This window comes from Stegostoma tigrinum, chromosome 2 (genome assembly GCF_030684315.1).
Source record: "Stegostoma tigrinum isolate sSteTig4 chromosome 2, sSteTig4.hap1, whole genome shotgun sequence".
Classification (NCBI taxonomy): domain Eukaryota; kingdom Metazoa; phylum Chordata; class Chondrichthyes; order Orectolobiformes; family Stegostomatidae; genus Stegostoma; species Stegostoma tigrinum.
The window spans coordinates 129,906,835-129,922,346 of NC_081355.1; the positions used below are offsets into that span (position 1 = coordinate 129,906,835).

Here is a 15,512-nt window from a genome sequence, read left to right on the forward strand (position 1 = left end):
CTTCACCAACATCTTCCACCCCAACCTCAAGTTCACCTGGTCCATTTCCAACACATCCCTCACCTTCCTGGACCTTTCTGTCTCCATCTCAGGCAACCAGCTAGAAACTGATGTCCACTTCAAGCCCACCGACTCTCACAGCTACCTGGAACACACCTCCTCCCACCCACCTTCCTGCTAAAATTCTATCCCCTATTCCAAATTCCTTCACCTCTACCGCATCTGCTCCCAGGATGAGGCATTCCATTCCCGCACATCCCAGGTGTCCGCGTTCTTCAAGGACCGCAACCTCCCCCTGCAGTGGTCGAGAACGCCCTCAACTGTGTCTCCCACATTTCCCGCAACACATCCCTCACACTCCGCTCCCGCCATAACTGCCAAAAGAGAATCCCCCTAGTCCTCACATACCACCCCATCAACTTCCGGGTACAACGCATCATCCTCCAACACTTCCGCCATCTACAATCTGACCCCACCACTAAACGCATTTTTCCAAACCCAACCTTGTCTGCCTTCCGGAGAGACCTCTGCTCCACGCTCCCCTCTAACCCCACCACACCCGGCACTTTCCCCTGCAACCGCAGGAAGTGCTACACCTGCCCCCACACCTCCTCCCTTACCCCCAAGATGACTTTCCGCATCAAGCAGATGTTCACCTGCACATCTGCCAACGTGGTATACTGCATCTGCTGTACCCAGTGTGGCTTCCTCTACATTGGGGAAACCAAGTGGAGGCTTGGGGACCGCTTTGCAGAACACCTATGCTCGGTTCGCAATAAACAACTGCACCTCCCAGTTGCGAACCATTTCAACTCCCCCTCCCATTCTTTAGACAACATGTCCATCCTGGGCCTCCTGCAGTGCCATAATGATGCCATCCGCAAGTTGCAGGAACAGCAACTCATACTCCGCTTGGGAACCCTGCAGCCCAATGGTATCAATGTGGATTTCACCAGCTTCAAAATCTCCCCTTCCCCCACTGCATCCCAAAACTAGCCCAGCTCGTCCCCGGCTCCCTAATCTTTTCTTCCTCTCACCTATCCCCTTCTCCCACCTCAAGCCACACCATCATTTCCTACCGACTAACCTCATCCCACCCCCTTGACCTGTCCATCCTCCCCAGACTGACCTATTCCCTCCCCACCTCCCCACCCATACACTCCTCTCCACCTATCTTCTCCTCTATCCATCTTGCGTCTGCCTCCCCCTCTCTCCCTATTTATTTCAGAACCCTCTCCCCACCCCCCCTTTTCTGATTAAGCGTCTAGGCCCGAAATGTCAGCTTTTGTGCTCCTAAGATGTTGCTTGGCCTGTTGTGTTCATCCAGCTCCACACTTTGTTATCTCAGATTCTCCAGCATCTGCAGTTCCCATTATCTCTCCCCGACTAACAACAACTTGAGATTACCATTGTATGTAAACTTAACTGGACTTACCACGTAAAAACAATGGCCACAAGAGCAGCTCAGAGGCAAGACTACTGCAGCAAACAACTCATCTCTAGACTCAACAAAATCTGTCCATCAACCACGAGGCACAAGTCAGGAGTATGAGAAATGCTCCCCACTTGCCTGGATGAGTGCAGCTACGTCAATACTCAAGAAGCTTGACAGTATTCACACAAAGGAGCCCACCTGATTGATGCCACATCCACAAGCATCCACTCCCTCCACGACTGACACTCTGTAGTGGCAACGTGTAGTGTCCACAAGATACATAACAGAAATTCACCAAAGATCTTCTAAACCCACGACCACTGCCATCTGGAAGGACAAGGGCAGCAGGTACCTCCACCTGCAGGTTCCCCTCCAAACCACTCACCATCCTGATTTGGAAATATATCGCTGTTGCTTCACTGTCACTGGCTCAAAATCCTGAAATTCCCTCCCTGAGGGCATTTGAGTCTATCTACAGCACATGGACTGCAGGAGTTCAAGGCGGCAGCTTACCACCTTCAGATGTCTGAATTGATATTTGGGCTTCTGAAGCTGTAGCATCCCCGAGCAACAAAATGGGAAAATAATGAGGTGCAAATGCACAGCACTGTGCTCATCAAGTTTCAACAATAAACTGAAAATTATATTCTGTCTCAAAGCGCTTAACAGACTTGAATTAGCAGTTATTAAAAGAAACCTATTCCTTGTTGCTTTCTGTCAGGAATCAGCCAATTTAAACTCTGCAATTTCTCTATGCCATTCAATTATTTTCTTCCTCAATCCTTTTTTCTGAAGGAAATACACAGACACAAATCACCACGCAGCTGTCTTCGCACGTTTCAAAGTAGCTTTGCCATCTATTCAGCAATAGAAACCATTTCAAAAGACTGGGATAAGAAGCATCACTCATGCCAATGATTCTAGTGGAAATAGCTGAGGCCAACTGATATTCTTTTACTATCTCGGCAAAATTAAGAATTCAGTGCACTGAACATACGCAACTCGTCTGAACTGTGCTTTGTTAACCAAGTGTAGGGCTGCATGAACACAGCAGGCCAAGCAGCATCTTAGGAGCACAAAAACTGACATTTCGGGCCTATAGCCTTCATCAGAAAAGGGGGATGGGGAGACGGTTCTGAAATAAATAGGGAGGGAGGGGGAGGCGGATCAAAGATGAATAGAGGAGAAGATAGGTGGACAGGAGACAGACAAGTTAAAGGGGTGGGGATGGAGCCAGTAGAGGTGAGTGTAGGCGGGGAGGTAGGGAGGGGGTAGGTCAATCAGGGGAGGACGGACAGATCAAGGAGGCGGGATAAGGTTGGTAGGTGGGAAATGGGGGTGCGGCTTGAGGTGGGAGGAGGGGATAGGTGAGAGGAAGAACAGGTTAGGGAGGCAGAGATGAGCTGGGCTGGTTTTGGGATGCAATGGGGGAGGGGAGATTTTGAAGGTTGTCAAATCCACATTGATACCATTGGGCTGCAGGGTTCCCAAGCGGAATATGAGTCGCTGTTCTTGCAATCTTCAGGTGGCATCATTGTGGCACTGCAGGAGGCCCAAAATGGGCATGTCGTCTAAGGAATGGGACAGGGAGTTGAAATGATTCACGAATGGGACGTGCAGTTGGTTATTGCGAACTCAGCATAGGTGTTCTGCAAAGCGGTCCCCAAGCCTCCACTTGGTTTCCCCAAAGCAGAGGAGGCCACAACAGGTACAGCGGATGCAGTATACCACATTGCCAGATGTGCAGGTGAACATCTGCTTGATGTGGAAAGTTTTCTTGGGGCCTGGGATGGGGGTGAGGGAGGAGGCATGGGAGCTGGTGTAGCACTTCCTGCAGTTGCAGGGGAAAGTGCGGGGTGTGGAGGGGTCGGAGCGGGGTGTGGAGCGAACGAGGGAGTGACGGAGAGAGTGGTCTTTCCGGAAAGCAGACAAGGGTGGGAAGGGAAAAATGTTTTTGGTGGTGGGATCGGATGGTAGATGGCGGAAGTATTGGAGGATGATGCATTGGATCCGGAGGTTGGTGGGGTGCTATGTGAACCGAGGGGGGATTCTCTTTGGGCGGTTAGTGCAGGGACGGGGTGAGAGGGATGAGTTGCGGGAAACATGGTCGAGGGCATTTTTGACCACTGCGGGGGGAAGTTGCGATCCTTCAAAAACGAGGACATTGGAGATGTACGGGAGTGGAATGCTTCATCCTAGGAGCAGATGCGGTGGAGGCGAAGGAATTGGGAATAGGGGATGGAATTTTCAGAGGAAAGTGGGTGGGAGGAGGTGTATTCTAGGCAACTGTGGGAGTCGGTGGGCTTGAAATCGATATCGGTTTCTCAGTATCTGGTTTCCTCATGTATTGCTCAAAACACAATTCCACTTTAGGCCGTGTGCTGTTTCTACCCCTGAAATATTTTGCAGAGAAATAATGGAGGCATTTTCATGAATAAATAGTAATGTTCCCTCTTCAAAAATAAATATTCCACCAAAAAAAACTTTGTAAAATGACACTCGATGAATCACAGCCAGCAAATTCTGGATTTCAAATGAACTAAGTTCTCATTTCCACAATAAGACTGCTATTGCCAAGACTAGTTACAACCATAACTTTGGAAATGTTTAAAACACTGAAAAAAATTGAGAATGTACACACAGGAGCAACACCAGTGTATTTCACATACTATTGGGCAAGGTAGAATTATTATTTGTCATACCATGCTGTTGGGCCTACTTCCTTGGGTGCAATTTTAAGATTTTGCAAACTTAAATAAAATCTCATAACAGAGAGAAGGCAGCTCGTGAAATTGGTCCGAAACAAAGAAAGTAGGTGGTCCTGAACTCTGATCAACTGGTCAAAGAAACTTGGTTCACAGAAGGACAGGTTGGGCAGTTCAACATTCCAGGTTTATTTGCATGTTTCAGGCATGATGGATAGGGTCAGAAAAGGGCAGAACAATTGCAACATTGATTAAGGAGAATGTGATAGCTACACAAACAGTGGACACCCTGGAGTGTTCATCCTGCAAGGCCATGTGGGTAGGACTGTGGAACTAGAAAGATGAAATCATAATGATGGGGTTACACTGTAGGCACCCCAATAGCCAGCAACAGATAGACAAACAGCTAAGTAAGCACATCATGGAAAGATGATTGAACAATACAGTAGTGGTAGTGGGTGATTTTAACTGAGCCAAAACTGAGAAGGACTCATTTAGTGCCAGGGGCTTAGATAGGGCAGAATTTGTTAGGTGTGTCCTGGAGGGTTTCTTGAAAAAAAAAATGAAGATAGCCTAACTAGGGAAAAGGTTTCACCAGAACCAAACCAGGGGTGGCACGGTGGCTCAGTGGTTAGCACTGCAGCCTCACAGCGCCAGGGACCCGGGTTCAATTCCAGCCTCGGGCGACTGTCTGTGCGGAGTTTGCACATTCTCCCCGTGTCTGCGTGGGTTTCCTCCGGTTTCCTCCCACAGTCCAAAGATATGCAGGCTAAGTGGATCGGCCATGCTAAATTGCCCATAGTAGTGTTCAAGGGTGTGTGGGTTATAGGGGGATGGGTCTGGGTCTGGGTGGGTTGCTTCAAGTTGCAATGTGAACTTGTTGGGCCGAAGGGCCTGTTTCCACACTGTAGGTAATCTAATCTAATCTAATCTAAAGAATTTGTACTGGGGAATGAGACTGGCCAGGTGATCAAAGTTTAAGTGGGGGAGCATTTGGGAACAGTGATCATAATTCAGTAGATATATATCTGGTGAAAGTGCTAAATTACGGGAAGGTTGACTACAAAAACTTCAGGCAGAAACTGGAGAAATCAGATGGGGCCAGCTATTTGAGCATAAATCTACATCTGACACCTGGGAGTCTTTTAAACACCAGTTGATCAGAGTTCAGGACCAAAATATTCCTATGACAATGAAAGATAAGGATGACAAGATTCAGGATCCCCGCATGATAAGATATTTTGAAAAAGTTGTCAAAAAGAAAAAAAGGAAGCATATGTCAGCTTTAGGAAACCAAGGTCAGAGAAGGTCCGTAAGGAATATAAAGAAAGCAGGAAAGAACCTGAACAAGTAGGAGGGCTAAAAAGGGCCATAAAATGCTCTTGGTAAGTCGGATTAAGGAGAATCCTAAGGCATTTTATATGCATAGAACACAGATATTTTTGGCCCACCATGTTGTGCCGTGGAATATTCCTAATCCAAAAATAAAATAACCTAACCTACATTCCCCTCAATTCACTGCTGTCCATGTGCATGTCCAGCAGTCGCTTAAAGGTCACTAATGACTCTGCTTCCACGACTACCGCTGGTAAACTATTCCATGCGCTCACAACTCTCTGCATGAAGAACCTCCCTCTGACATCTCCTCTATACCTTCCTCCTAACACCTTAAAACTATAACCCCTCGTGGCAGTCAATCCTGCCCTGGGGAAAAGTCTCTGGCTATCGACTCCGTCCATGCCTTTCATTACCTCGTACACCTCAATCAGGTCACCTCTCTTCCTCCTTCTCTCCAGAGAGAAAAGTCCGAGCTCAGTCAACCTCTCCTTGTAAGACAAGCCCTCCAGTCCAGGCAGCATCCTGGTAAACCTCCTTTGCACCCTCTCCAAAGCCTCCACATCTTTCCTATAATAGGGCGACCAGAACTGGACACAATATTCCAAGTGTGGTCTCACCAGGGTTTTGTAGAGCTGCAGCATAACCTCACGGCTCTTAAACTCGATCCCCCTGTTAATGAAAGCCAAAACACCATATGCTTTCTTAACAACCTTATCCACCTGGGTGGCAACTTAGAGAGCTATGCACTTGAACACCAAGATCCCGCTGTTCCTCTACACTGTCACGAATCCTGCCTTTAATCCTATATTCAGCATTTAAGTTCAACCTTCCAAAATGCATCACTTTCCATTTATCCAGTTGAACTCCATCTGCCATTTCTCAGCCCAGCTCTGCATACTGTCAATGTCTCGCTGAAGCCTGCAATAGCCCTCGATATTATCAACGGCACCTCCAACCTTTGTGTCATCAGCAAATATACTAACCCACCCCTCAACCTCCTCATCCAAGTCATTTATAAAAACTACAAAGAGCAGAGGCCCAAGAACAGAGCCCTGCGGGACACCACTCAGCACTGACCTCCAGGCAGAATACTTACCATCTACAACCACTCTCTGCCTCCTGTCAGCCAACCAATTCTGAATCCAGACAGTTCTGAATTCAGTGCATGTTGGGAGTAATCATGTATAAAGAGTGGACTTATGCGGGATAGTCAGCAAGGCTTTGTGCTGTGGAGTTTTGTCTTCCAAGTTTGGTTGAGTTTATTGAGAAAGTGACGAAAGTCATTGATGAGGGGAGGGAAATATATGTTGTCTACATGGACTTTAGTAAAGCATTTGAAAAGGTCTTTCATGATAGGCTGATCCAGAAGATTAAGTCACATGGGATCCATGGCAAGTTAGTAAATTGGATGCAAAATTGACTTGTTTACAGAGGACAACAGGTAGTTGTGGAGGGGTGCTTTTCTGACTGGAGGTCTACTATCAGTGGTATTCCATAGTGACCAGTGCTGGGGCCTCTGCTGATTTGTAAAAAAATAATGATTTTGATGAAAATGTCAGTTATCTGATGATTAAGTTTGCAGAAGACATGAAATTTGGAGGAGTTGAGAATAGTGAAGGTGGTTGTCAAAGGATACAGCAGGATGTAGATTAGTTTGGAGCGAGTGTGAGCTGATGCATTTTGGGGGAGGCTAAATCCAAAAAGAAAGTACACAGTAAATGGCAGGACCCCTAGAAGCATCGATAAACAGAAGTATCTTGGGATAAAAAGTACATAGCTCCCTGAAAATGACAACACATGTGGATAAGGTGGTTTTTAAAAAGGTTTAAAAAAGGACAAGTTTTGGGGAGTGAGCAGTATTCCTAGCCTCTGACCTGCTATTGTAGCCACTGTGTTTATGGGGTGAGTCCAGTTCAGTTTCTGGTCAATGGGAACCCACAAGATCTGGATAGCTGTGGGAATTCAGTGATGGTCAAACCATTCAATGTCAAGGGATGGTGGTTAGATTACCTTTTAATGGAGATGGTTACTGCCTGGCATTCATGTTGCGCAGATGTTACTTGTCATTTTTCAACCCATGCCAGGGTATAGTCCATCCTTATCCTTTGCACTGCTGTGCAGGGCTCTTCAATCATGGAGAATGGGGATGTAAGTGGAGCCTCCTCCTCTAGGGAGGTGTTTAACTGTCCACCACCACTCACGGCTGGATGTGGTGGGACAGCAGAGCTTAGACATGTTCCACTATTTGTTGGTTTGCTTAGCTTTGCTCTCATATGCTATTTGGCAGCTTCATCAGCTTGACACACTGTAAAAACATGTTTGATGCTGCTCCTGGCATGCCCTCCATCACTGCTCATTGAACCAGGTTTGATTCCCCTGGCCTGATGGTGATCACTGCGTAGGGGCATATGCTGGATCGTGAGGTTGCAGATTGTGTTGGAATACAATCTTTTGCTGTTGATGGCCCACAGCGCCTTGTGGATACCCAGACTTCAGTTGCAAGATGTGTTCAAAGTCTGTTCCATTTTGCACAGCGATAATGTCACCCAAGAACATGCAAGGTATATTCAATGTGAACGCAGGACTTCGCATCCGCAAGGACTATGTGGTGATCATAGTCAGAGTTGTACAGCATGCAAACCGACCCTCTGGTCCAACACGTCCATGCCGACCAGATACCCTAAATAAGTCTGTCCAATCTGCCAGCATTTGGCCTATTTCCCTCTAAATTGTTCCTTGTCGTATACCCATCCAGATGTCAGTGAAATGTTGTAATTGTACCAGCCTCTACCACTTCCTCTGGCAAGGCATTCCGTAACGGCATCGGTCTCTGCAGGAAAAAGTTGCCCCTTAGTACCCTTTTAAATCTTTCCCTCTAGTTTTGGACTCTACCACCCCATTGTTCAAACCTTCAAACCCTGGCAACATCCTTGTAAATCTTTTCTAAACTCTTTCAAAAAGTTTCACAACAACCTTCCTATAGTAGGGAGACCAGAACAGCATACAGTATTCCAAAAGTGGCCTATCCAATGTCCTGCACAGCCACAACATGACCTCTTAACTCCTTAATGCATTGACCAATACAGCCAAGCATACCAAACACTACTTTTACTATCCTATTTCCCTGGGGCTCCCCATTGCAAGGAACTGTGAACCAGCTCGCCACGGTTTCTTTCTTCATCAACACTCCTCACAACCTTAACATCAAGTGTATAAGTCCTGCCCAGATTTGCCTTACTAAAATGCGGCACTACACATTTATCTAAATTAAATTCCTTCTGCCTATTAGCCTATCTGATCATAATCCTATTGTACTTGGAGGTAACTTTCCTCACTGTCCACTACATCTCCAATTTTGGTGTCACCTTCAAACATATTAACTATACCCCTTATTTTCACATCCAAATCATTTACATCAATGACAAAAAGCAGTGGACCCAACACCAATCCTCTGGTACACCACAGTCAGAGGCCTCCAGTCTGAAAAACAACCCCACACCACCACCTTCTACTTTTGAGGCAGTTCTGTCCAAATTGCTAGTTATCCCTGTGATCTAACCGTGCTACCCAGTCTACCATGAGGAACCTTGATATATGCCTTACTGAAGTCCACGTAGATCATGCCCACCGCTCTGCCCTCATCAATCCTCTTTGTTACTTCTTCAAAAAACTCAATCAAGTTAGTGAAATGTGATTCTCACACACAAAGTCAAGTTGACTATCCCTCATCAGTCCTTGCCTTTCTAAATACATGTAAATTCTGTCCCTTTGGATTCCCTCTAACCATGCGCTTCCCGTCACTCTTAACATACCTGTCACGGACAGGCACATCTGCAGCTGGCACATTTGTAAGAATTGGTCCTTAAGACCCAACCAGTTCGAGGAGAATGCTACTGCCGAGTCACTGATTGTGGCAGACATTGATATTCCCCCACCAAGAGTACATTTAAAACCCCTGCCATCTTCCGTGCTTCCTCCAAGGTTGTTCAACATGGAAGAGTGCCAGTTCATCAGCCGAGGGAGGACGGTATGCAGCAACTGCAGGTGGTTTCCTTGTTCATGTTTTACCTGAAGCCATGAGACTTCATGGGGTGCACAGTCATATTGAAGACTCCTAAGGCAACTCTCTGCCAATGTATAGCACTGTGCCACTATGTCTGTCGGATACAGGACATAGGCAGAAATAATAATTGTCATGGTTGGGACATTATCTATAGGTATATCTCTGTGAATATAACGGTCTGTTGTTTGACTAGTCTGTGAGATAGCTCTTCCAGTTATGTCGGTAGCCCCAGATGTTAGTAAGGAGAACTTTGCAGGGTCAACAGGGCTGTCTTTGCCATTGTCGATTCCAGTGCCTAGTTTGATGTTGAATCTCTGTCAAGTTTCATTTCTTTGCTGAGACTCTGTCACGATTGATACTGAGTGGTTTACTAGACAATTTCAGACTGTATTTGAGAATTAAGCATATTGTTGTGAATCTCGACTTACATGCAAGCCAGGCCACACGTCAACGACATATCTCCTTCCCTTAAGGGCATCAGTGAACTAGAAAGGTTTTTCTGACAATTGACAATGGTTTCACAGTCACCAGGAGATTCATTGTTCTGGATTTTTTTTAAACCATTTGCCGTGGCGGGTTTTGAACCCGGATCCCCAGAACATTAGCTGAATTTCTAATAGCACTTGGCTGTTGTTTCCCTACTGCCATAAGACCATAAGACCGTAAGACCATAAAACATAGGAGTGGAAGTAAGGCCATTCGGCCCATCAAGTCCACTCCGCCATTTAAATCATGGCTGATGGGCATTTCAACTCCACTTCCCTGCACTCTCCCCGTAGCCCTTGATTCCTTTTGAGATCAAGAATTTGTCGATCTATGCCTTGAAGGCATCCAACATCCCGGTCTCCACTGCACTCTGCGGCAATGAATTCCACAAGCCCACCACTCTCTAGCTGAAGAAATGTCGTCTCATTTCCATTTTAAATTTACCCCCTCTAATTTTAAGGCTGTGCCCACGGGTCCTAGTCTCCCTGCTTAACGGAAACAACTTCCTAGCGTCCACCCCTTCTAAGCCACACATTATCTTGTAAGTTTCTATTAGATCTCCCCTCAACCTTCTAAACTCTAATGAGTGCAATCCCAGGATTCTTAGCTGTTCATCATACGCTAAACCTACCATTCCGGGGATCATCCATGTGAATCTTCACTGGACACGCTCCAGGGCTGGCATGTCCTTCTTGAGGTGTGGGGCCCAAAACTGGACACAGTATTCTAAATGGGGCCTAACTAGAGCTTTATAAAACCTCAGAAGCACATCGCTGCTTTTATATTCCAACCCTCTTGAGATAAATGACAACATTACATTCACTTTCTTAATTACAGACTCTACCTGCAAGTTAACCTTTAGAGAATCCTGGACCAACACTCCCAGATCCCACTACTGCCACTACACTATCACTGCAAAGCAGTGAGGAGAATTCTAAGTCAGGAACGAACATTGAAGATCTTTAAAATTGTGGGAACCGGTTTTCAATTCATGCATACTCTTTCTTTCAATGATGAACAAAATATTACTTCTGAGCAGAAGGAATGTAATAACCACCATTGTCACAGCAATACCAGTTGTTATGGTAGCACCTTTAATTCACACTGTGGGATCAGAAATGTGAATCAGACATCTACTTGCCTTTGCAGATCTTATCCAAAAGATAAATCACAAATGGTCATACAACAGCGGCAAAGTTGCTGCCTGAGATGTCTACACTTCAAAACTGTGTCTGGGAATGAATTAATTGTTCACGTACTTGAAATGTTTAATTCTATTTGTCACGTTGGTAATAGCCAAAGTGCAGCAGTTAAGGTTTCAACGCACTGAATTCAAATATGTAATTTAAGCACGTGACCAAACTAATTCAGTTTCAAGGCATTATTTCGAACTGTCTGGGGAGGAATCAGTCAGCAGTGGTTTTTAGTTTCTACAAGCACAATACAGTATTCATAATAAGTACATGGGTACCACAGCAATTAGCAAAAAATTACATCAGTTGTCACAATTTTCCAAGTCTTAGTACAACTAATAGTCAATTGCCCCAGGCAGACATAATAATTATGGGTCATAATTACTGAATTACATGTCATCAACAGCAAATGCTTAATAATAAAATTACGCTGTATCACATGAAGTAGTATTCAATCAACAGAAAGATCTTCAAAATACAAATACGGAGACAATAATTTGAGAGTGAGCTACGATTAAAAATATAAAATCGAGGTTAACAATTTGTCACCACCTAGCATCTGGATCGCAGAACAATTACAACCTGAATCAGGCTGTTCAGCCCAACAGATCTCAGCCATTCTGATTGACAGGACATTTTTCCAGCCTACATCATCTAATCTTTTTATTGCATCCTTCTCCTCCCACAGACATGTACCTAGCTTCCTTTTGACTGCTTCAATGCTACCCATCTCAGTGATTCCTTTTTCCAGCAAGTTCCACATTCTACCTTCATTGCCTCAGTATTTCTATTCCAAAGACCTTCCTGTTGGTTGAATGCTTCAGATAATGCTTTCTATTTCCTCACTAGATTAATCCTGACCTATCTTATGATCACAAATATTGAATTGTGCTCACAAGTTGAAACATGAAGGTTTCATAGAACTATTGACACCAGTCCATACAACTCGGATCTCATTCCAAAACACCTCAGGTATGCATGATATCAAACTGAGTAAGTTCAGTACATTTGTCAATAAAATTTGACAGTCAAGGGAATTCTCAGAATGTCCTTGAACCTTAACTTTATAAACATTTGGCAATCTATAATTCATTCCATGAAACCAAATATTGGTGCAATTACTATTGCAATAGTAATGCCAGTTATCATAGCAGTACCAAATTAATGCCAGCTGATTGGTGTCATTTAATGTTTTTTTTAAACTTTGCTGCCTTAAAGACACAGGTTGTGTCAAACATGGGTCATATGAGTACAAAATAGTTGGTATATTGCAGGCATAACATTGCAATCATTACAGAAGCCATGATAAATGTCCCAGGAAATGTGCTAGTCGCAATAATAAGTTAAGCCATTTGGGCTAATTAGCCACTAGGCAAACTGAAGTACTAACTGCAGCAGTCCCATAGCCAACCCGTACTGTCAGATGATTTTCTTCATTGGCATGATTTTTGTCCTCCATAAATTCTCATGTAAATTAATTAACAAATTGGAGCAAGAGTTAGATATTTCAGGAATAAAGGTTTTTTGATACTGCCAGGAATTCTTTATACCTCAGGTTTTGAAGTCATGCTGTGGGTTTGTCTACAAAGTTATTTTTATAGTGAATTATTCATTGTTAGACTATCACACACTTTAAGATATATTAGAAAGGTGGGGGTGGGACATTAGTAAATGTAAAGAGGAAATATTTTTGAGCCTGTGTGTGATGAATTTGTGCAACAGATTTATTTGGCTCTTTGCAATATTCTGGTCATCTAGGAGGGAATATTGCTCCAATTATTCACAGGGAGATTTAATAGAAGCAGTACCAAATGCTCTTCACATTCAAATTTTTTTTCTTAAAAATCACATCTCATGACTTTATTTCTCTACATTCGGCTGCTTCTGAGTATTAAGTGAAGTTATTGTATTGGGGAAGCATTCTATTGCAAACAACTTTACTCTGCTCTGCTTTTAAAACTGTGTTTTTCCACTTTATTTCTCCTCACCAGCCTTTCACCGAAAGCTTTCTACTTGTGGTTACCATTTCACAGTTGCTTGATGTCCGACATCCATATGTGTATATCCCAACAAAACAAAATGGCAGATTATGAGCAGAAATCTAAACTAGATTTGCTTTCAGGTATCAGAGGAACACATCCAACAATATGGTTCAAATGAGCACATTTCAAAAAAGGAGGCAGAAGTGTTCAAAACCGAAGAAACTCAATGCTTTAAAGGGTAAGCCAAACAAACAGTTGAAGAATATACGAATGTGCAGGCCCGGAAGTTTCGCTTTACAAGTGAACCAGCACATAAAAGTACTTACTTGATCGAAGGACGGATGGCGTGACCTCAATCTCACTTGACGTTTGATAGGGTTGGAACGCAGACAAGGTGGTCGGTGCAGGCTCACTGCCAAATATCTCTGGGCTTTGAGTACCAGTTGAACTGGCACTTGTACCATCACCACCATGGTGTGGTTCTTGTTCTTCAAAGATAGCCACAAGCTGCAGAGGACAAAAAGAAAGTTAAAAATAAAACTACTATGTTGACTTTAATGCATGTTGAAGTACTGTCCATCCCAAACTACCAGCAGGGAGCAATCCAGCAGGTTGTCTTTGACTTTTGCCAAGTGTGGACTACTGATTTACTTTTTTCCTTGCCAGCATAATTTGATAACTTTATGATACATTTCTTTGATCATTAAATTTGTAATTGCAACTTACTTAGGAGTACTTATTGAATTGTAATTTAAGAACTGTATGAGCTATGGAACATTTGTGTTGCAACTTTCATGTCACTGGAGTGAAGCAAATAATTAAAGAACTTTTTTGTCTTATGAACAAGCATGCTTCTGCAGCACTTCTCGCAGACCTAATTAAACAATGCCACAACTAAAAAGAAATGGCTATTGATCACACTAATTGCGTAATAAAAATGATCCATGAGCTAAATCCAGCTGGCCCTCTGACCCTGGCCATCATCATCCATAAACTGAGCCACAAGGCTAAAGGGGAGTCAGCAGTTGGGGGGTAATGGCAGCAAGAAACCTTCCCTAAAATGCAAAGAATTTACTACAAAAACTCAAGCAACAGTTTGTTTTTAACATTTGCTTTTCAAACACTAATTGTCAGCTGAAAGGAATTTAAATAGAACTTAGGCAGTGTGTCAAGAACCTTGCATGATGTTAGCCATAACTGCAATGGTTCAATCATTATTTTGTACAGCAGTAATTAACACCAAAGTTACAGAAAGAACAAGGAGCCTCTCATTGAAGACCAATTTTTCAATCTGATTCAATCACGTCTGCTAAATTGGATGAATCACTGATGCGATGACTGTAGGGCTAGTCCTCATTTTCATAAATGCACTTCAAAAGGTACCGTAACTCATCCATTGAATGAACAGCAGCACACTGCAAGGAGGGCAGTTGTCTCAAACACCTTGCATTGATGGAAAACAGCTTTGAATTCAGAGATGCAGAAACATACAGGCTTAACTAAGTCAAGTACACAGGAACTTGAATTGGACCCCATCAAAGCAGGTCAAGCATGCAATGCATAACTATATGACTAACAGAAGAACATCACCCAGTTATTCCGCAGTTCAGGATCTATTTACTGGTGGTCCATTGGACCCAATAAAGTGTTGATCATGTACCAACAGCACACGAAATAGTCGGCTAAGATTAAAATATTTCACTGGTATTTCAGCTGCCGACAAGCCAGTGTCTTAACCTGGGTTACAGTATGCATGGACAAGGCAAGATCTGTCCATCACTCCAGGAAAAGCAGCTGCAGTTTGGCTTTTAGCCATCCAGAAAAAAATGTTTACATTGTCACAAACTCCAGCAATGCTGCTCTGTATGCAGTGAATACACATGTCCACAAGAGCTCTCTGCTGAGGGGGAGGGAAAGATAGTACACCTGTTCCCCAAACAGTTCAACAACGGGAACTGAAAAGAGGCAAGGAGAATCCAGGCACTTTTTTTTAAAGAAGTCACGTTAGATACCACAGTGCATGTACAGTGTATTCCATTTCTTACATCAGGGTTGAAACCCAACTTCAGGCATCCATTGCACGCTCAGCATTTAACATTCAGGAAAAAAGTCACTGGCATCATACCAATCTTAATGTAAATATTGCCCCTCAATCAAATACCCAAGCCTGTTGCTGAACTTCAGAACAGTTCAAAAATGGAAAGTGCTGGCCAAACTCAGCAGGTCTGGCAGCATGCATGGGAAGAAAGTAGAGTTAACCCTTCAAGTTCAGCAATTCTTGGTCAGCTGGGATCAGGCTGCATCAGCGGG

At 44.0% G+C, this 15,512-nt stretch overlaps 1 protein-coding gene across 6 annotated transcripts in view; it reads right to left on the bottom strand.

Moving 5' to 3' along the window:
• The window catches only part of LOC125463564 (partitioning defective 3 homolog), a 798,969-nt gene that overhangs the window by 454,352 nt on the left and 329,105 nt on the right, over positions 1-15,512 (bottom strand). For all 6 annotated transcript variants that reach the window (XM_048554970.2, XM_048554960.2, XM_048554990.2 and 3 more), the window contains one exon: positions 13,529-13,709. In XM_048554970.2, the coding sequence (XP_048410927.1) occupies positions 13,529-13,709 (181 nt within the window). The remainder of the gene's footprint in view (positions 1-13,528; positions 13,710-15,512) is intronic.